The sequence below is a fragment of the Crocodylus porosus genome, unplaced genomic scaffold (genome assembly GCF_001723895.1).
Source record: "Crocodylus porosus isolate Cpor-Errol unplaced genomic scaffold, CroPor_comp1, whole genome shotgun sequence".
Taxonomy (NCBI): domain Eukaryota; kingdom Metazoa; phylum Chordata; order Crocodylia; family Crocodylidae; genus Crocodylus; species Crocodylus porosus.
Genome location: NW_017728951.1, coordinates 25026899 through 25047235, shown reverse-complemented (window position 1 = coordinate 25047235; position 20337 = coordinate 25026899). Strand labels below are relative to the sequence as shown.

The following is a 20337-nucleotide window of genomic DNA, read 5'->3' as shown; positions in this document are numbered from 1 at the left end:
TTGCCCCGCTGGAAACCAAGATACATACGGCTTCCTGGTGTTTCTGCAGCCGTGCTGGACCTGCGCCGATACAGCCCTGCTGTAAAGCTGTACTGAAGAGGAACTGGCCTGCGCCACCCCCCTTAGCATTGGGTGCAGCTGCAGCTCTTCCAACGGGGCATCGCTCCCAGCCTTCCTGTTTCCCTAAGCAGAGAAGCCACCGCTCACCCAGGCATCAGAGCCTCACCCAGGGGCATCTCTTTGTCAACAGTGCTGCAAATCTTTTCCACTGCAGCCTAGAACTGACGGATATGTTAGTGCCTGGTCAGGAAGCCCCTGAAGAGCATGAGACTGTTCTACCATCTCCTCCTCTCCTGGTGCCCACAGACTGTACCAGGCAGTTGTTGCAGCAAATCTAGTGCTAGGGTGGATAGAAAGCACCACCACATGAAAACGGTGAACTAGAGTTTCCAGATTTCTTTTCAACACAGAGGCAGGGATGTGTTACATGTTACATACACTCAAGCTCGCTGCATTTGCGGTCCGCATGGGTTTCCAAAAGGGTAGGCTATAAACACTCCTCCCCTCCCCAACCTTTTATAAGCAGCACAATGTCTGCGTCCGTCTTTGATAGAGACAGGCTTTTTATAGTGCAGAAATAAAGCAACTTTCATCCTCTTAACTAGGGGGAGGGATACCAGCACATCCAGGTAGGGCACACATTAAAAAGAGGGTGGGTTGAAAAAAATACCACCAAGCTAAACCGTCCAGCCTCCGCTCCCATCCACACCCCTCAAGTGCAACGTGCACAGGAGGAAAACGCTCTTGCTACTTTGGTAACTTGACTCCCTTCTCCCCCCCTGAACAAAGCTCCTTGTCCAGGTATGGGGCTGCTACGCTGACTACACAATACTGCTGCACTCCCTTCTACGCACAAGTGCCTAACGCAGGGGCAGGACTTGGTTCTTAGCAGTGGTCTGAACAAACCCCGGAACTGAAGAGGAAAAAGCACCAGGTGACACCCGTCCCCAAACCCACCTGGCCCCCGGGAGGCGCACACATGGCGCTTACAGCGACAGCAGCCAACAGGAAAGCCGGCGGCGTTAATGGTGTAATGCTGGAGTGGAACGAGGAGCTGTGGAAGCCAACGGCTGCTCAGAGACCTGCTAATGCCAACATCCGGATATAGTTTATTGTCCTCTCATCGAGTGCATTCATAGAGAACATGGACTCTAAACAAGTTACTGAGGAGCATGGGAGGACTGGCCAGCCGCTGCACTAAGCATGTGCTATGGAGGTTAGTGTTAGCATTAACCAATGGAACAAACTGGGGATGAAGGGGATCGGGAAGGGGACCCAGTGAAACCTCAGCCCAGCCAGCAATCCAGAGGATATCACCATACATTTAAATAAATAATTCTAGGGGTACTGTGCACCTCCTCAATGCGTTTTGCCCAGAGATGGATAAAAAGCAAGAGGTTGCGTCTGGCTGACAACAGATAGTCCCTTTGCTTGGCTGTGGGAGAAAGGAGGAAGCCGCAGCTTCAGCTCTTACAGAGAGGACGCAGCCTTGTAAACCTTGAGAGGACAAGCAAGCGCGGGCAAGCCAGAGCACGCAAGCGTGCCTGCCCCCACCCCGGGAACTTGCTTTGAGAGGAGCAAGGGTTATTAAACCAGACCCTAAAAGAACAATTGTCTAGTACAGGCACAGCCAGCAAGGGGCTGCTTCGTTCTAAATCCATGCAGGACCAACTACAGCTGAGCCACGAATGCTCCAGCCAGGCAGCCGCAGTCCAGACCCTACACATCAGGCTACAGATTCACGCGCCGCTCCTGCTATGCTATTCCTTATAAAAAATAAAAATAAAAACAACTTAAAAAATCCCCCAAAATGAACAGGCCAGTGCGGGATGCTTCCTGCTGACCCACAGCCGGGACCTAAAGCGGCTCTGCTATGGATTCCCAGGGCTCAGATGCTCCCGGGTGGGGTGTAGGGCTCACCAGCTAGCATCCCACTGGGTGGCTGGCAGCGGTCAGCTCCCTTCTGGCGAGTTCATTAAGCTGTTCCCTTTCTCTAGAGCAAGGGCTGTGGCCACAATATCAAAATTAGAGATGAGAAAGAAAAGAAAAGAGGAATGGGTCATTCTGGAGAAGTTCAGGCCAATGTCCCCCTGCTAAAGTAACAACAATAATGATCGTCCTCATGTCCTCCTGTTCCTCCCCTCCTTGCTCAGTGACATTTGGGGCATGCTGGCGCACACGCACACACAGAGGCAGCTCCTCACAGACACCCGGATTCAGAAAAGCGAGTTTAGAAGTGGAGCGAGTCTCTGAAGAGACCCAGGACGCAGCCCAGGACTAGAAGGTTTTCCGGTGGATGGCGCGGGCTCCGTCTTCTTCATATTCCTTCTTTGAAACCCACATTTTCTTGAAGGTGTCCAGTGAGGCCAGGATGGAGCCCCTGGGGAGGAAAAGGCAAGCATGTGAGCAGCCTGGGACAGGCCAACAGCTCTCTGGGCCGCAAACTCCTGCTTGTTCTCTGCAGAGCAGACAGCCCCTGCCCCAGAGACCCAGTCAATCCGCCTCCCATCAGCTTTGGGACCCTACCGATTAATTTGCCAACCTGTCACTGTCCCCACCTGCTCCATGGGGGAGCCGAAGCCAGGCAGTCAGGAAAGACAGCGGTGTTATTCTACAGCCCCATACGCTGGACAGTGAAAAACCCAATACTCCTCTCGCTTCGGTCTGAATCCACAGCAACTCCTTGCAGTACCAGTGGGGAGTCAGGCCTAAGGGCACTTGCCTCAGAGACCCAGGATCTGCCCCTACGAATAGGCTGGCCATTAAAATACCATGCAACAGGGCAAGAGATGGCAACAAGCTCGCACAGTCAGTGAGGGGACAGACTGGTCCCTGGCTGCAGTCCAGCGTGGCTTTGCAAGGGACTACGGCCAGACGCACAGAACACAACACGACTTTCACGGCTCTAGGCCCAATGTACGGGAGTCGGGATGGGAGCACTGTTTTCTGAGCCTGCACTGCGCTACAAAGTGCTTTACGTACCCGATCCATGTGGAATATAGCCTCTCCTGAGGAGCGGATATCTGTAGGAGAGAGGGAGGCGCTTCCATTACTACCCTGCCAGGATGCCCACTGCTCCCCACATCTCTGAGATACCCCAGGTCTCCCCAGTATATCACATTAGGCAACCCTCCACCTTCAGGTTACACTGCAAGGGGACCCCAATGGTAAGAGGTTTGTAGACCATGCCCCTGCATGAGGGCTGCGTGGTGGCACCTTGCCAACGAGATGGTGCTCAAGATCCTAAAAGAGCACCTGGGCTGCTTTAGAGAGTCCAGCACCAGGTAGCCACCTCAGCCTTGCCTGTTATATGGACTCGGGGGGACACCAGACCAGGCCAAGGGGCAAAAGGGAGCCTGGAGGAGAGGGTGTGCCTACCCTTATTTTGACATCCTTGGGGGCCAGCTTCTTCACTTCGCTCAAGAGCCTGTCGCCGAAACCTGTGCAGAAGAGGAAAGGGGCTGTCAGCCTGGGCTGCTGAGTGACTACAGACACAGCAGGGCTTCATCCCACAGGCATCTGACGAGCAAGCCCTGCAGTCCTATGCACAGACATCTGGGAAGACTATGCAGCAAACGAGTCAGTTGATCCATGCACCAGAAATGCTGGGGCTTTGCTAGATGCTCTGTGTGGCATCTATTATGCCCAGCTCCCATCTCAGTTTGTCCCTGAGCACTACCCAAGTGCCGTTACTATGTGACCCGCTGCATGGCACTGCAAGCAAGGCAACTCTCCGTAAATGTAGCAGATTGTTAGCTGGGATCAGGGGAGTCTGGGCATGTCAGAAGCCAACATGTCCCTTGGAACAGATGCCACAGCTCCTCCTGCATATTTAAGGGAGCAATCCTAGAACAGAGGAGTGGAGGAGCAGAAAGAGCCTGGTTCAGGCAAGGTGAGGCCGGGGGCAGTGGAAAGGACACTGAGCCAGGAGAGAGCTTCACCCGGCACAGGTAGGAGCCAGACACCTCTGAAAGGTCTACAAGAGCCGGAGGAATGATCCAAAGGAAGGGAGGAGAGCGAGAGAGAGACAGACATGCAGAGGGGGAGGACTAGAGCTAACGAGATCAAACATGAGACTAGCAGGATTATCAGGGAAATAGGAAATTTCTTTAGGCCCCAGACCTATCATGGGTTAACACTAGTACAGCTTACTCTGGTGTACAAGACCAGTGTAACCTACACCAGTGACTGGAGCCAACAACCAGCTCTCCAGGGGCAGCTGCCAGAGCTAGTGCTGTTGCGGCACCTTGCTGCAAGGTGGCAGGGAGCCAGAATGGCTGGCTTGCATTAGCAGGGGTGGCCGACTGTGGCAGAGAGGGCAGGAAGCAGAAAGCCGAGCAGGAGACTGCCTCGGGGAAGGGGGTCAGAGTGACAGAGGGCGCGGGGCTAATCTGCAGCCCACCAGCAAAGAAGGTTGGTCGTCTTTGGCATAGAGCAAATGGCAGTCCTAGGATAGGAGCCGACACACGACACTTTCCCAGGAGCATTACAGCAGTTCGCAGCACATAGGCAAGGCAGAGAGATGGGAGCAAGGACCTTTGAAGAGCGTGGAGCCGCCGGACAGCACAATGTTGGAGAAGAGCGTTCGCCTCAGGTCCATGTCAGATTTCTGAATGGCGAAGACCAGCACCTCGTGGAGCCCTTCGCATTCCTCTCCGATCAGGTCCGGCCGGAACAGCAGCTCTGGGGCTCGGAAACGGGCCGGGCCAATCTGCAGCCAACACCAGGGAACAAAGCATCCCGATTCAATTCTGTACCAAGGGTCCCACGTTTTGGAGCTTCTTAGCTGAAACTTCAGAGTAACAAAGTCTGAATGCTCATGTCTGGGCTCTGAACCGTTAGCCTGGTGAAGAGAGGGCTGCTCCCTTTAACACAGAGTAACCTGGAATCCTTTCCACTGTATAGCTCTGTGGCTCTAAAATTACTACTTCATGAGAGAAAAAACAGATAAAATGATTTGTCCAAGGCCATTCAGCCAGTCAGCAGCAGAGCTAGGACCAAGAGCGGAGTCCAGATTCCCTAGTTAAGTCTGATATCTTAAGCAAGACCCCGTACCTCCTCTCTCTAAGACATCACCAGGAAGGTTTTACCCTTTAGGAGCCTCTCGGTTACTCCTCAAAACGATCATTACCTGCACCACTAGAGAAGTTCAAAACCACATCTAGAATTGCTCCTGGATTTGCACTGAGCTGACGCCCACTCACCCTGTGTGCCTGCCCTGCCTGGAAGTTCACCAGCACGGACCCCTGCACTGTGGAGCACCTGGATCTCAGGCTCACTAGTTTTACTGCAAATCAAACACCATTAACTGGGAACCACGTTTTGACTGATCACTGAGATTCTGGCAAGAGCTGCAACCCAAAGGAGGAAGCCACACTCAGGCAAAAAACTTAAAAAGTGTCCTGAATGGTTCCTGTAGCTCTTTAAAGAGGTAAGTCAGGTAACTCTTCTAGCCGGTTAGGAGAAATCCTTTTCCACCTGCAACCATGTTCTATCAAGAGATCCCACCACAGCCAGGGGCAGCAAGAAAGCAGAACTCCCTGTGAGCCATCACCCAGCACGTGTCCTTACAAACCTCAATAGTGCTTCCATCCGGTAGGTAGTACTGGGCTTTCTCGGTCTCCAATGTCTCGTCCTTCTGCGGGTTTATTGACAGGTAACAGGCACGCTGCAGGGAAAGAGGAGCAGGAAGAGGAATGCTGGTCAGGACATTTCCAATAAACTCTTCTGTTGAAAGAAAATGAGGGACTTTTGGATAAAACCCCCAGGATTTTCTCTGGAAGAAGAGAAATTCCAGCAACATTTTCTACCAGGAAGCCACATTTCCTTTGGGGCCCCACCTGAACTGAAACACATTAGTCTATGCCAAGCCACTGCACAGTGCTTGTGACAGTCAGTTCTGAGTAACTCATGCCCCCATGGGCTTTCTGCCCCAGCTGGACCAAGTTTGCAGCGGTCAGCACAGCTATGTTGCCGTAGGGGCTCACAGAATACGTGCTCCAATGGATTTTTCTGCTGTTTTTATTCTGCAAGAAGTTTTGCTGCTTTGACTTTGTGCTGATCTGGGTTGCACAAATGTGAATCTCTCACCACTATGTTTCTATCACCTCTGAAGGGTCACTGGAAAGGAACTGGAGTTCACTGCAAAGCAAAAACATCCTGACTAGACAGGCTGAAGCCTTCTTACAACTATTTCCCTCTCTCTGAAACCCCTGACATGCCCTGCCCTAGAAGGTCAAATAAGTGACAACTGTTTTGTGCTGTAAGACTGAAAAGGCAGCAGCTTGGGGTTCTCTCTCTGCCTTTGGGTGCTGAGCCTTTGCAGGGAGGAGGGGTCATGTTTTCAAGCTTGTCTTTAGAACAACAAGCACTAAAAGCTTATTTTTTAAAACAGAAGCTGAGATTGTTATGTCATCACTCGTCTCCTAGAGCTGGGGCTTTACGTAAATCAGCATCGTGAGACCCAGAGAAGCAAATACAGTTCTCTAGTATTGCTCTCTGGCCACTGGAAATGCCAGTCCACAGGCTGCTGAAGAGAGACGGTGTGGAAGTCTCCCCCCATTCTGAAACCAGCTCTGACAAATTAGAAGCAGCAGCAGGTGGTAAGATTAACTCCCCATGTTTGGTCATTGAGCTGAAACTCATCCAAGGACTTGAGATAAAGGAGCAGCTCTGGTAGCATTTTACTCCAGGTCTCTGAGTAAAAACAGATCATCCCATCGCTACCCCTCACTAGCAAGACATCGCAAGCAGAAAGCAATCCCCAATTCCCCCAAGACTGACTCAGAAATTTCAAGGATTGACCCTGCGTGCACGCATGTGTGATCTCAAGGACTGTGCTGAAAAACCAATCAAGGAGAGTTCTCTCCACCTGAGAGCTGTTCCCCTCACGCTAACCTAACCAACAGGGCTTAATCACAACATGAAGACCCTCTGTGAGGAACAGGAGAGTTCAAGTTCAGTGGCCCACTTTGGGGGCAGGGAACACACTGTGCCCTCTCTGCTAAGGGGCCAGTTAGGACTGCTTCTCATCCCCCTTTCACAGAGGGCAAAGAAATTAACCGCAGGCAGGGGAAACACCAAGAAAGCCAGGCACCTCTTTGATGGTCTTGACGATCTCGAACTCCGACGTGGTGTGGAAGTCGTAGCCTTCTTTCCGAAGATAGAGGCGAAGGAAGCGGGAGACGTCGCGGCCGGCGATGTCAATCCTCATGATGGAGTGAGGCATTGCGAAGCCCTCGTAAATAGGGACGGCGTGAGTCACGCCATCCCCGGAGTCCAGCACCACCCCCGTGGTTCTGCCTGTCGCGTAGCTACAGCAAAGGGGGGAGGATCACATTCCAGAGCAAAAAAATGCTAGTGGGCTTCACAAGGATTGACAGCGGACCCAACCCAACAGAGACCCTGACCATACTACCCCCCACCACACGCACTCAGAATTTTAGACGAAACCTGATTTCTCCCCGTGCTACTGTTGTGTTTGAAACAAGGCAGCAGACAAAAGCAAAGCTATTTGCAAAGCTTCCTGCTCAAAACAGATTGAGAACATCCTGCTTCAAGAAATCATGCAGTGGAAGTGCTTGTAGATGGACTGGAGCAATCATTTCTGGCCAAGCTACTCAAACACCATCACCTGCTCACAGTCCCCCACCTCAGGGCCATCCTTTTGATTGGGCTGAAGGGAACAACTTGTCTCACCCAGCTCTCACCCCTCCACTAATTAGTGCGTGCTATTAGTAGGCAGCACAAGCCCTGAGTTCTCCTCACCGGGGAGAGTGGCTGTTAACACCAGGCCATACAGAGAGGTTCATGGCTCTGATTAGATCACCTCCCCTCATGGCAGCAGTTTAGTCAAGGTGCTGGGCAGCTGCCTGCATTTTAGCCACTGCAGACCCCTGCTCTGGGAAGGTCTAGATCACATGGTGGTAAAAGGGTAGCAAGCCAGGACAGCTGTTTACACTCATGCTCCCACGGGTCAAGCTAGGGGGAACCTGCAGCTACTCAATGCCCTGCTCTGGCCCAGCCCTACCCAGTGGGGCCTAGATGGGGAAGCTGAGCCTGCTGGAGCCTAAGGAGACTCTGGGTCTTCTGGGTCTGGCAGTGGTGACCCCTGTTTTTGGATCCAGAGGTCTGACGTTTAATTCTCATTGCAAAGGGTAGGTTTTACAGGGAGCTGAAGTGTGTGCACCTCACACGAACAAGGCCTGGGAAGTGTGGGGCTCTAAAGAGCTGGTGTAGGCACAGCCTAATGGTTCAAAGGTTTCTAACTCCCCCAAAAGCATCACAGGTTCATCCCCTGCAACACAACCAGACATTTCAAGAGCAACCTCCCAAAGGAGCAGTTCCCAGGACAGCCTCATGCTCATGTTCCTCCCCTTCTGGCTGAGCTGTGGCGAGAGGGCAGGTACTTACAGGCTGAGCACAGCTTGCATGGAGATGAACAGCGCTGGGACGTTGAAGGTCTCAAAGAAAACCTCGGCAGCTCGCTCTCGATTCTTACGGGGGTTCAGGGGAGCCTCCGTCAGGAGCACAGGATGCTGGATTAGAAAGAGAGCAGAGCTCAGCTCAGCAACCCGGTTGAGGAGTTCGCTGCCTGGTTCTTTGGATACCTCTGCACTGCCTCTATGGAGAGAGGCATGTCCCACCCCCCTGCTCCTACTCAGTGCATGTCAGAGCCTGGAAATTCAGCAGTGAAACCAGGTTAATGCACCCTGGGCATGCATCAGGGAGCAGATGAGACAAAGGCCTGACAGCAGCTACAGGCATGTGCTCAGGACCACACTAAAGTGGCTATACTTCTGGATTATGGGGCTTTGGCATGAATGACAGCACGCAAGTGTCCTGTTGCCCTTCACTCACCACAGAGGCCAGCTAGGCACAGCCTTTGGATGCCCAGGCAGTGATCAGAGGGCAACACCGCTCTCTCAGCCCGAAGCCCTAGATGAGTCTGGGTAACTGGAAATAGGTCTGAGAACAACTCCTGTTCATCCATTTTAAACTACTGGGTAAAAGCAGCAGCCCAGAGGTGAAAGACTGCAGAGGAGGGAGGACTTCCACCAGAGCTCTGTCAAGCTGCGAAACCACCTGGGAGGGTGGAAACACCTCAGGACCTGGGGCAGATAAAGCTGGACTGGGTGAAGTCCAGGGAACAACCGTGCCCTGTCAGAGATGGACAAGATGATCTAATGGGTCTTTTCCCCATGCGTCTGCTCAAAGCCATGTCACTATGTTTCCAACAGAGCTGGAAAAATACAACAAGCCCTGACTAGGTCTCCTCACTCACTTCAGTCCTCATTTACTAGCATTGGCTGCAGATTTGCAACAGCGGCAGAACAGGAAAGGTTAGAACTCCTGCCCCATCAGGGACGCATTAACGTGCGAATGCAGAGCGTGAACGCTGGATCTTCAGGCAAGCTGTAACTTTAGATTACTCAAGGCTTCTGGTCAGGTACTTCTCCAACAATGTGTTACAATAAAATGATAATGCCTGACTTAATGCCCAACTTAATTACATAGGCACGTTCAGAGCTTCTGCTGAGAAGAGCAAAGGAAAGATGCCAGAGCCTAGACGCCCTGACGCTGTACTCGGCGAGCTCTGGGCCCATGTGAAATGCAGCAGCTCACCTCCTCCGAGAAGGTCTGAAGCTGGTCTTTTGAATACACGTACTGCCAAATGCGCTCCATGTCATTCCAGTCCTTCACGATGCCATGCTCCATGGGGTACCTGATTGAGAGGAGGCCTCTGTGCTCCTAGCAAACAAAAAAACAAGACCACAGAGATTTCCAAACAAGCTCGGCACCATCTGTTAGGCAGTGACATCATCGCGCCTCTGACAGACGGATCTGCTTGTCAGAAATCCCACTGCATGACAACGAGGTGCTGTATTTAAAGAGGCCGAAAGGAATTTTAAAGGGCAAGGACTGTATATTAGTTACAACCTCCCTTCCCACAGATATTTGCCCAGGATAAAGAAGAGATTTTCTCTCTAATATATGCTAATCATATCCTGACTCCCGATTTTGCAGTGGGGATTCCTGCAGGGAACTCCACCACAGAACTCCTCTTGCTGCTCCACAGCTATCGATGAACTGGTGCATTAGTTTCCTGATGGAAAGCTGCAATGGGGATCAAACTGGGTTTTTACAAGAGACCAATTTCAGCCCTAAACAAGTCCATTTGGGAGGGCACAATCGGGAATCCACACAGTCCAGGAACCGTGCAGCAGCCTGTGGGGAAACACAGGCCTCTTGCTTGGTTCCTCGCTTGGCCTGGGAAGACCCAAGGTGAGGCAAGATCTGGATTTTAAGGGTCCTGAACACAAGGAGTGCAGGTGCAGACAAACAAAGCCCCATCACCTGCTCTGCCTCAAGAGGCACAAATACAGATGTGCAGAGGGGCTGCAGGCAGTCACTCATCTCCAGGAACCTGCTCCCAAATCTCAGGAGCACGTCACTCCTCTGGCAAGGACTGCAGCTGTCCTGTCGCCCCGGGCACATGTCCAGAAGTGAATGAATGCCACCAAGAGTTCAAGATTTCATGGGAGTTCAGGGAGATGGGAGTAATTCAGCACACTGGTTTGAGGCTGAGATGCTAAGCTGGAACTGCCCCTTCTCAGGAAGTATCACAAAGCCCTCAATAACCAGGTCTGATAAAGACACAGAGGAAAGGCACCTCCATAAGCAAACCAAAACAGCATCCTTTAGCCAGCCTAGGAATGTGGACAGTGAAAACAGGTGCCAGTTTCTGAGCCACTGTAACACCTTTTAGTGAATCATGCAATGGCACTGGGCTTAGGGGTTGGAGGGCACAAACGGCAGCTTGGACTGGACTGAGCATGAGTTTCTTCCTCCCCCCCCCCCAATACCACAGACTTCTATCCTACCTGCTGCACCTCCTGCGCACGCAGAGCGAGAGGTAGATGCAGCAAATATGTTTCCTTACCTCTGCTTTTGGCCCGATGAAAATGTCTCCTTCTAAAGCACCAGCCATAACACGCACGTGCTTTGGTCTGCCCACACTGAAAGGGAGATTATAGATGTTAGTGCTTCCCATGCTGTACTTCCTCTGTGCCCAAACACTAACCTCCAGGCTGCTCTCTTCTCTGGGAAGCAATTTCTACTCCCTACCCACCCTTCTCTCTCCCCCCACCCCTTCCTTGTCTTTTGTATTCATATTTCTCGCCTTATACTGTACTCTGCTTTCTGCACATCCTTCCACAGCATCAGATGAAATAAACTCAGGTTCACAAAAGCTTGTTCTCTCTCTGTACATATTTCTATTTATTTATATACATTTATACACACACAAATATATATTTATGTATATATACACATATACACACACAGAACAAATAAGATACATATATATTTTATTTAACTAGTCTAAAAAGATGCACATTTATACTGTCCTATGACTGACTTCAGACTAATGTAATGACCTCTCTGTGCTCGTGGAAGGGACCAGGACACCCCCGTGTGAGCATGTCAGAGAGCTCTTTTGTGCACAGAGGTCCAAGCACTTGGGATCCTCTTGCAGGTAACACTCTCACTGACCTCCTTTAAAGTTGTACAGGAGCAAGGACAATAGCGAGCTGAGACTGAAAACAAAGGTGGGCGAAAGTTAATTCCACCTTTGGCTTCCAAGTGCACTGTTTAGTCTTACAACTTTTCAAGCAAATTCAGAATATTGAGGCGCTACACGATAATGAATTAACAGGGCCAGCAACAGCCTCCCATCTTTCCAGTCTCTCATTTTACTTGCAGGCTATTCTTCCCCTCCACATACCACACAAATAGTCCAGTACACACCAAGCACCCAACAAAATCAGGAGAGTACGTACTAGTTTGGAAAACAGTACTTCGGTATTTGATCCCCTGCAAAACCTGCTTTAATCACACCTGAGCCCTGTGGGAGGAACAGAGAAGGGAAAAAAAAATAGTAACTCTTGTTGAATGATTCTTCATTTCATTGTAACGGACTCTGTGCTCACAACCATTTATTATGCCATTTGCTTAAGTACAGTGGAACCAGCCCTCTCCCTCTGTGCCAGACTCCACTGAGGATTCGTGGCCAACTCCTGATATCAAAAGATGCATGAAATTCAGAGGACCACGAGAGGGTGCAAGTGCCAGCACATGCTGACCATGCCTTGTTCTCCAGGCCCGAGCGCAAGAGCTGGAGAGTGCCGTCAAATGCCATCAGCACATCCAGCCATCACCTCTGCACATAAGAAACCCCAAGCTGTCAGGGCCATCTAGAAAGAGACATTTCTACTGCTACAGCATCACAAGCATGCTGAAGTCTTGACCGACTCCCAGCCCCAGAGGATGCCCAGTTTCATTTGAACAACATATAGCTAGAGGAAACAGCAACATGGAGCAAAAGGGGCAGGCTTGAGCCAAAACCTCGTCAAGGGTTAAATGCTTCTTGGAAGGGGAGACAAAGGCTTACAGGCCTCTCGGGCACACCATGGAGGAAAGGCTGGAGATATGGGCAATGGAGACAGGAAGGGATCTTCAGTGGAGCAAGGCCACGTGGAAGACAGGAAAAACGGAGTTGGACAGGGCTTTGGAAGTAACGGGGCTCCAGGATCAAAAAGCAAGGCAGTTCCAGACAGGGTAAAGCCTCTGGGCAGGTGACGATTTAAAGTAGTTGTGGGGTGGATAGTGTGGCACCAGGAGAGGAGCAAGGCTGGAAGCAGAGCCCCACCACAGCAACAGCACGGAAAGCAGGTAAAACCCAGCACAGAGCATCTCCTGGGTGGGTGGCCGATCTCACCCCATCCACCACTTCCCCTGCCACTGACAGCAGCTTCTTCTTCCCCGCTTCCTCCCTCTGTAGGAAGAGCATCTTGAAACAGTGAGTGGCCTCGGGGGATCTCCCAGGCTCTTCTGCAAGGGCAGAACACTGAGGCCTGTTCACTGAAGCAAGAGGCTTTGTGGACGAGGACAGGGTGCAGCCATTACACTGCAACCAGAGGGGAGCTGTGAGCACATGCCGGAGTGAGTGACGAATAATGGGGTGCTTGTGGAGACTGCAGCGAGCGGTTTGTAAGCCAGGAGGGCTGTTCTGAGAGCCGCAGGGGATTCCAGCTAACACAGCGCTCCCAATCCCTGCAGCACCCAGCCAAGGGGGGCACCATCAGTATCCTCACTATACAGCTGGAGACACAAGCCAGTCTGTCCAAAAATACTCAGCAAGTCAGCAGCAGAGTCCAGCACCCTTCCTAAACCATGCTGGCTCAGTCATGCCCTTCACAGGAGCCCTGCTCACAGCAGTGGGCCGAGAGTCGTCCGCAGATCACTACTTGCAGACAGAGGAACGGCCTGTGCAGTAGGAAGGGTCTTTCTTTCTCTTCTCTCTGCTAGCACACAGAGTGGCATGCCGAGTTCCCTCCGTGCTAACTTGAGGGCTACGTGCCTGGCAGGGAGACAGTTTTGTCCTCTGTTATCCACCGTAGCTAACGCCGGATAAATGCAGCAGCGCCACCTCCTCCAGCCACACTGCTGCAGTCTAGATAATGACTCAACTCCTTGCCACCTCGGCCTGCTCTGGGGGACCAGTTTACGAAGAACAACGATGCTCCTATTTAACGCTGGATCGGAAACACCCTGCAGCCAGGCCGAGCTCGCCGATCACATCCTGGGGAGGCTCCAGCCTGCTATGTGTTTGTAACTGAAAAGTTCCAAGTCAGCTGAATGCATTTGTTCTTCAGAAACCTAAACTGGAGCTCAATGGAGACTAGTCTTGCAGGACAGGACCCAAATGCAGTAGTTACTTCAAGGACGCTGCAACCACCTGGTCACAACTGTTCCCCATCTGCTGTATAAAAAGAGCAGACGGTGTTTCCCAGCCTGGTTAGCTTCTCCATAAAACACTTCTTCAAAACCAAGCTGCATTTGTTTGCTTCAGACCCTTGGATCTACATAATCCTTTTCACAGTCCCTGTAGAGCCCCTCAGAAAAGGACATTAGTGGTAAAAAAGACCCCATCAGATTACAAATCAGTTCTGAAAGAAATAACTGGGGGGAGAGGGCTTGTTGCCCTGGAGAGCAAAAATAAATGGTTCTCCCTCGCCCCCTTTCCATTGTAGTGCAGCTTATTAAAACCTAAATTCCTTCCTCCTTTCACCACTTATACCAGCAGCACTCACCTGTTTAGTCTGATAAAAAAAAAAAAACCCTAAAGTTTTAAAATCTGTGAGAATAATTTAATCAAATCCCTCTGTCTATATTACCACACTGTTGTTGGACTGCTCCACTTTGCAGGGGGGTTACGAAAATTCACTGAGAGACTGAACGGCATTTTCTCCATAGGAAGACATAAGAACAAGACCTGCCTTTTACTGGGTCAGGCCCTAGGTCCATCTCGCCCCGTCTTCCGTCTCTCAGTGGTAGAGAGCAGATGCTGAGCAGGAGAATGAACTGGGCCTGACCAGGGTTTTTTCTACTGTTCCTCCCTTGCTTACAGCCTTCAGCATTTAAGGCGTGTACATTCAGACACTCACACCTTCTGCGGACTTTGTTCTTACACTATCAAGAAACAATAGCTCGTAATGACAAATCAGCTGCCTAAAATAACAGTGTTCAGGTTACAGAGACACACTGTACCCCTCTCGCGCAGCTAATGCAGGTGGAGACAACCACAGAGGTCAGTGCATTTGCACCAACTTAGCCCAGTGGGTCTGACCCCCATCCTCAGTTTGGCTTTATGTTCTCCATGGCCCAACCCATCTACTTCAACCAGGGCTCCCACCGGATGCCCATTTTGCCAGGAAGATGCTGCACCCAATAGGTAAAACTCATTTTGGAAAGACTTGGTGCTCCTTGCTGAAGACCTGAGGCTGACAGCACAGCTCACTAACGCAGAATGCATCAGCAAGACATGTCAGTGGCATTGATTGCTCACTACTTCCTGGCAGTGCTCAGATACTAGAACTGGACTGGAAGCAGAGCCAGTCCGTATCCCCCTGCTTTATTTTTCCCCCTTTGTAAAGCTGGGTTAATGCCCACTGTTGTAAAGCGCTTTACAATGGAGAAAAGACACTGAGGAAGAGTGCAGAGTGGCAGCCCATCCTCTGCACTGCTTCCACATTCTCCCTCTCCTAGCTCATGGACAGCACTGAAACTGCAACGTCACGCCAGGCTCTGAGCTGGGAGCCATGCCAGGAAAGAACGCTGGCCCCACAATGTAACCAAAGCAAAGATTTCTTTCGTTTGCAGGGGATAAAAATTCCCCATGTGATGTGCCCAGGATAGAGCAGAATCAGACCTGGATAGCCGCTACATGTCCCTTCATCCTTAGCCCCTCACTGTGGCATCGGAGTGCCTGCACTGTGCTGACCGACGACATGGTCTCTGGGGCCTTTCACCCTTGAACTAGCAAGGGTTTTACCCTAGTGGGGAAAAGTATTGTTATCCTGTTTTTACTGAGGACAGCTCAAAGCTCAAAGAGGATACGCAACTTGCTCAAGCTCATCAGAGTGCATAAAAGGAAAAAAGGAACCAATCTGTTAAGTCTAGATTTGCTTTCAAAGACAGTGATGCGTAGTGCTGGGAACCCTGCTCTGATTACTGGACAACATTGCTGCACTGATCTCCAAGAGAAACGCCAGGTGGAGGAGCAGACACCAGCGCTGCATCTCTGGCAGGACCCACAATAGGTTTTCTGAGATGCGCAAAACAGGAATCTTGACTTCCAGTGGGCCACGGCAACCCCAAAATACACCTGGACACATGTCCGGGGAAGGCATGCTGGCAAAGAGGTGTGAGGGCACTTGCAATGGATTCAAGAAGGATGATTAGCAATACGAGCAGGAGTTGGCACCGGTTCAGCATTCCTGGCCTGGCCCCGCACAGTGTGAAGCCGGGAGGTATGTGAGAAACAGGGTCTGCCTCGAGGGCAACCAGGCAAGCCATCCCACATGCTACTTGTTATTCCTGAAACCCTTTGCCCAAGGTGAGGCAGAAAGATGAGAGCGTGGGCGCAGCCCTATTTGGGACAGCAAGATCTGCTCCGGGCGTTGGCACGGGAGAGCCGAAGGGAGGAGACAGAGAGTGACTCACGGGGCTCAACAAGCCACCCTTCCACCCCCTCCTGCTCTGGTCCTTCCCTGAATAGTGCTGTTTGTTGCAGGCCTCGGCATCAGGGCTCGCCCAGGCCCTGAGGGACGGGCCCCGGAAGCCGCAGCTGCCCTGCCCGCGTGATGCTGACACGGCACCAAGGAGGGGAGACTCTGCCCGGGATCAAAGAGAAGCCTCCTGACCCGGGACCAGGCCATGTTAGTGGGGAGCCGGCATGGCTGGGGATGGAGCAGTGCATTCTGGGAGCAGTCAATTCCAGCAGCTGCTCCTCCCGCTCACTTGGAGATAGAACAGCGCGCGCTGGGAGCAGCCACCCCAAGGACAGCACAACAGAGCAGTGCATGCTGGGAGGGGCCACCCCAGCAAGAGCCCAATGGAGCAGTGCATGCTGGGAGGGGCCACCTCAGCGACAGCACAACACGAAGCAATGCATGCTGGGAGGGGCCACCCCAGCGAGAGGACAACACGGAGCAGTGCATGCTGGGAGGGGCCACCCCAGTGAGAGGACAACATGGAGCAGTGCATGCTGGGAGGGGCCCCACGGCCCAGCGCCCATTGTCAAAAGGCAGACCACGGCCGGGGCACCACACCCCGAAGCCTGGACAATGACTGATAGCCCTCAGGACCAATTAGCGCAAGGGCTCTCACCGGGGGGGCGGGGCTCCCCCGCCTCAACCAGGGGAGAAGGGCGATGCGGGCGACTGACAGACGGGACACCCAATCGGAGGCTGTCAAAACACAACCCCACCCCGAAGCCGAGGACCCGTTTCGCTAGCAAGGTAGGTTGCACCCTCGGGCGGAGATTGGCAGGAGCGGGAGCCAATCAGGAGGCAAAACAAGCGGCCCGTGTGCGCCAAGCTCGGTTGACGCGTCGCTGTAGCCGGCGCCGGAGGAGGGGGGGGGGGCGGAGACCGCGATGACAAAGGGCGGCGATGCCCGCGCTCCCCCACCAGTCCCGCAGGGGCCGCCGGGCCCCGCACTCACGTTGTCGATCACGACGGGCTGGTTCGCGATCACGTCGTAGGACTCCATGGCCAGCACCCGCCGCACACACCAGCCGGGGAGCCACAGCCCGGGCCGCGGGGCGCATGCGCGAGGGACGCAGCGCCGCGCGGGGCAGCCTGGGAGCAGTCTTCATAAGAACGGAGCGGGGTATGCTGGGAAATGTAGTCCTGGGGTCGCAGGGCATGCTGGGACCCGTCTTCATGAGGTGGAGGAGCGTGGAGCATGCTGGGAAATGTAGTCGGGGCGTGGGTCATTCTGGGATCTGTCTTCGGGTGGGGAAGCGGAGCATGCTGGGTAATGTAATCCTTGAGGGAACTGCGGGGCATGCTGGGAGCTCTTCATAGGCAGAGGGCGGGGACCATGCTGGGAAATGTAGTCCTCTGGGCATGTGGAGCTGCGGGGCATGCCGGGAGTTGTAGTTCTGGGGCGGTGCATCTTGGGACTGGTAGTCCCTTGAAGGAGGCTCTTGGCCACAGCAGGCCTCTGGTGGCTTTAGAAGAAGACCAACGACAAACGTTCTGCGGGGCTGCGAACTAGGAGCCTCACGCCCAGGAGCAGCGAGGGGACAGCTGAGGGGCAGAAGAAAGGCGGCCTGATGGGTGCGACGTTGAGACCTTTAAAAAGCAGAGCAGGTCCTTGACAGCTATTCGACAAAGAGTCGGCAAGGGAGCCACAAGGATTATAAGGAGTCACGAGACCAATGGCACCCCTCGGCGCTGCCTGACTAGAAATGCTGCTGTCGGGGCAGGCCGTTGGTTTTAGCCTGAAGGGTCCTCAGGTGACTTGAGGAGCCTGATTCTGAATACGCACGTTCTTCTACGTCGTTGTGTGGGGCAGCGGGCTCCGCAGCCCTGGGTAGGTCTCCTCCTTCCACCGCCGCCACCGCCGCTGTTCTGCCTCAATATCGAGTGGTTGGACCTCAAAGTGGTGCATGCCTTGGCACCCTTGAAAGGATCTCACGAACCCCCCAGGGCGCTGTGGCACCCCGGTTGCAAATCACTGGTTTATGAGAAAAAGGAAGGCGCAGCACTCAGATTGTGACTTCTGTGTGTCTTTATTGGCTATTTCCCTATCAAATCCCCTCTAAATAGCGTTTTTTTCTTTAGACTCTTCACATGGGTGTCCTTCCACACCTGTAGTTCAGTTGTTGACCATCTTTTAGGAGCACCAGGCTAAATAACAGCCCAGTCCAAGGCAGACCAGTGGAGTCCCAGTCCAGCTGAGGGCAGTGAAAGTGGTCGTGGGGCTGGGGGACAGGACTGGTGAGGAGAGGCCTAGGGAACTGGGCTGATTTAGTCTGGAGAAGAGAAGACAGAGGGGGATTTGATAGCAGACTCCACCTCCCTGCAGGGGGGCTGCAAAGAAGACAGAGCTGGGCTGGTCTCAGTGGGGGCAGATGACAGGACAAGGAGCAATGGGCTCAGGCTGCAGCAAGGGAAGTTGAGGGTGGATATTAGGAAAACTTTCTCACCGGGAGCGTAGTAAAGCAATGAAACAGGCTGCCCAGAGAGGTGGGGGAGTCTCCATCCTTGGCAGATTTGAAGACCCGGCTAAACAAAGCCTTGGCTGGGATGTTGTAGTTGGGGCTGGCCCTGCTTTGAGCAGATGGTTGGACTAGATGCAACCTCCTGTGGTCCCTTCAGCCTCACTTTCTATGATTCTGGTCACAACACACCTAGGTCCCTGCCACAGATTTCCCCTGTCACCGACATGCCCCTGAACTGGCTCATTGCTGAAATGCCACAGGCTCCACGGGATGGATCTGGTCTGCAGGCTGCAGCCCCTGCTCTAGTCACATTTGTCAATGGTCTTCAAATTCCAGGCATTTCTTCTGTATTTTGTGCGATGGGGAAGTTAAGGTTAAACAACACACTACGTCCTCATGGACATCCTACATGATAGTGGCATCCCACTAAATCCCACGATAGAGTATTATTATAGAAGAGAATGGATAGATAATAAAATACGCTGTCTCCTTACCTGCTCTAATAACTTGTTTGATGACTGCTGCTGAGAAGTGTTTAGGCTGAATGATGCACACTGGGTTTTTTTAGAACCCAACATGTGTGTGGAGTATTTTAGCACCCATTCATTCAGACATTGCGCCTCACCTTTAGATTGAATCCTGGGCAGATATTCTGAATATTTACTTCAACTAATTTTATTGATTTTTATATCCTTCTCACTTCTGTTACAATCCATCATTAGTGGGCCTAACAGCATGGGAGGTGTCACGTTAGCCCAGATAAATCACCAGAGAGATTTATGTGTGCATTAAATCAACAAGTATTTGCTAAGTGATTCTGTTTCTAATATTTACCTTCTCTGGTTACCGTAGTCGACTTTTCTCAGGTGGGTAAACTGTTATTGGTATCACCATAATAGGACAGGTGAAACATTGCTTATCGCCTCTTAGCAACTCTTATTCATTTGTTTGCCCACCTTTCAGTCTCTAGCTACAAGTGAACTCTCCAAAACTTGCTTTGTGTACATTGAGGTTTGGGCAAATATTCTTCACCTGCATACTCGAAAAACCCAGGGAACAGGAACACTTTGCATCTCAATTTGCTATTTTAGCTATAATCCAGTGTCTTGATCTTTGCAAGATTTATGGAGGCATTCACAGCATGCAGACTTTTATATGTGCATGAGACTTTGCAGGATTAGGGACGTGGCTACAATTTCTAAGGCAGTCTGGACCTTCACTGAAAGAAAGGAGAGGTGCAGTGTCGTTGCTATTGCAACTGAGACTCATACCCTGCTGTATCTGGAAAGGCTCAGAGCAACTACGGGAGACGGCAAACAACAGTAAATTCCCCCAAACTGGAAAATGTCATTTCTGCTATCCTGCCGGCAAAAGCCTTATAGGTGTAACAGTGCTGACTGACAACGGCTCGTTATGTTGACCCCGATCCTACAACAAACGCACGTGCGAGATTCGCTCATCAAGCTGGCGTCAAAGCGAGCATTCGGAGGGCCAAATCCCGGTGGCACTGCCGTCCTTGGGAATGTCGCCATGGACTGTAACAGGTCAAGGGTGTCACACGCGGCACGTGCTCAGACCTGCATGAACCTCGTGCACGTGCACGGGGCTGAGCCCCGGGAGAACCGGACTTCGAGTTTCTGGGCTTAGACTACGCATGGCCGGGCCGGGTGCAGCGGCCGGCGGCGGCCGCCAGGGGGCGCGCG

The 20337-nt window shown here is 52.2% G+C and overlaps 1 protein-coding gene and 1 long non-coding RNA gene across 2 annotated transcripts; one reads left to right on the top strand and one right to left on the bottom strand.

Moving 5' to 3' along the window:
• Positions 1-358: 358 nt before the first annotated feature.
• On the top strand, positions 359-1875 carry LOC109324122. Its single transcript, XR_002104853.1, has 2 exons — positions 359-689; positions 738-1875. It is a non-coding gene; the product is annotated as an uncharacterized LOC109324122 (long non-coding RNA).
• Positions 1158-17248, bottom strand: ACTR1A (ARP1 actin-related protein 1 homolog A, centractin alpha). The gene is made up of 11 exons (XM_019556020.1): positions 17128-17248; positions 11901-11965; positions 11003-11078; positions 9685-9810; positions 8473-8597; positions 7157-7373; positions 5636-5728; positions 4597-4771; positions 3439-3500; positions 3043-3083; positions 1158-2440 (listed from the first exon to the last, which is right to left on the bottom strand). Exons 1-11 carry the CDS (start codon positions 17173-17175, stop codon positions 2338-2340), a joined length of 1131 nt encoding a protein of 376 aa, XP_019411565.1. The 5' UTR covers positions 17176-17248; the 3' UTR covers positions 1158-2337.
• Between the last annotated feature and the right edge of the window lie 3089 nt (positions 17249-20337).

Bases quoted from the DNA above. Each gene is read 5' to 3' on its own strand.
- ACTR1A (XM_019556020.1), bottom strand. From the start codon at position 17,175: ATGGAGTCCTACGACGTGATCGCGAACCAGCCCGTCGTGATCGACAAC. The intron at 11,079-11,900 runs GTACGTACTCTC...TCTCCCTTTCAG, and splicing joins AAGTACTGTTTTCCAAACTA to TGTGGGCAGACCAAAGCACG. The intron at 7,374-8,472 runs GTAAGTACCTGC...CCTTTGCTGTAG, and splicing joins ATGCAAGCTGTGCTCAGCCT to CTACGCGACAGGCAGAACCA.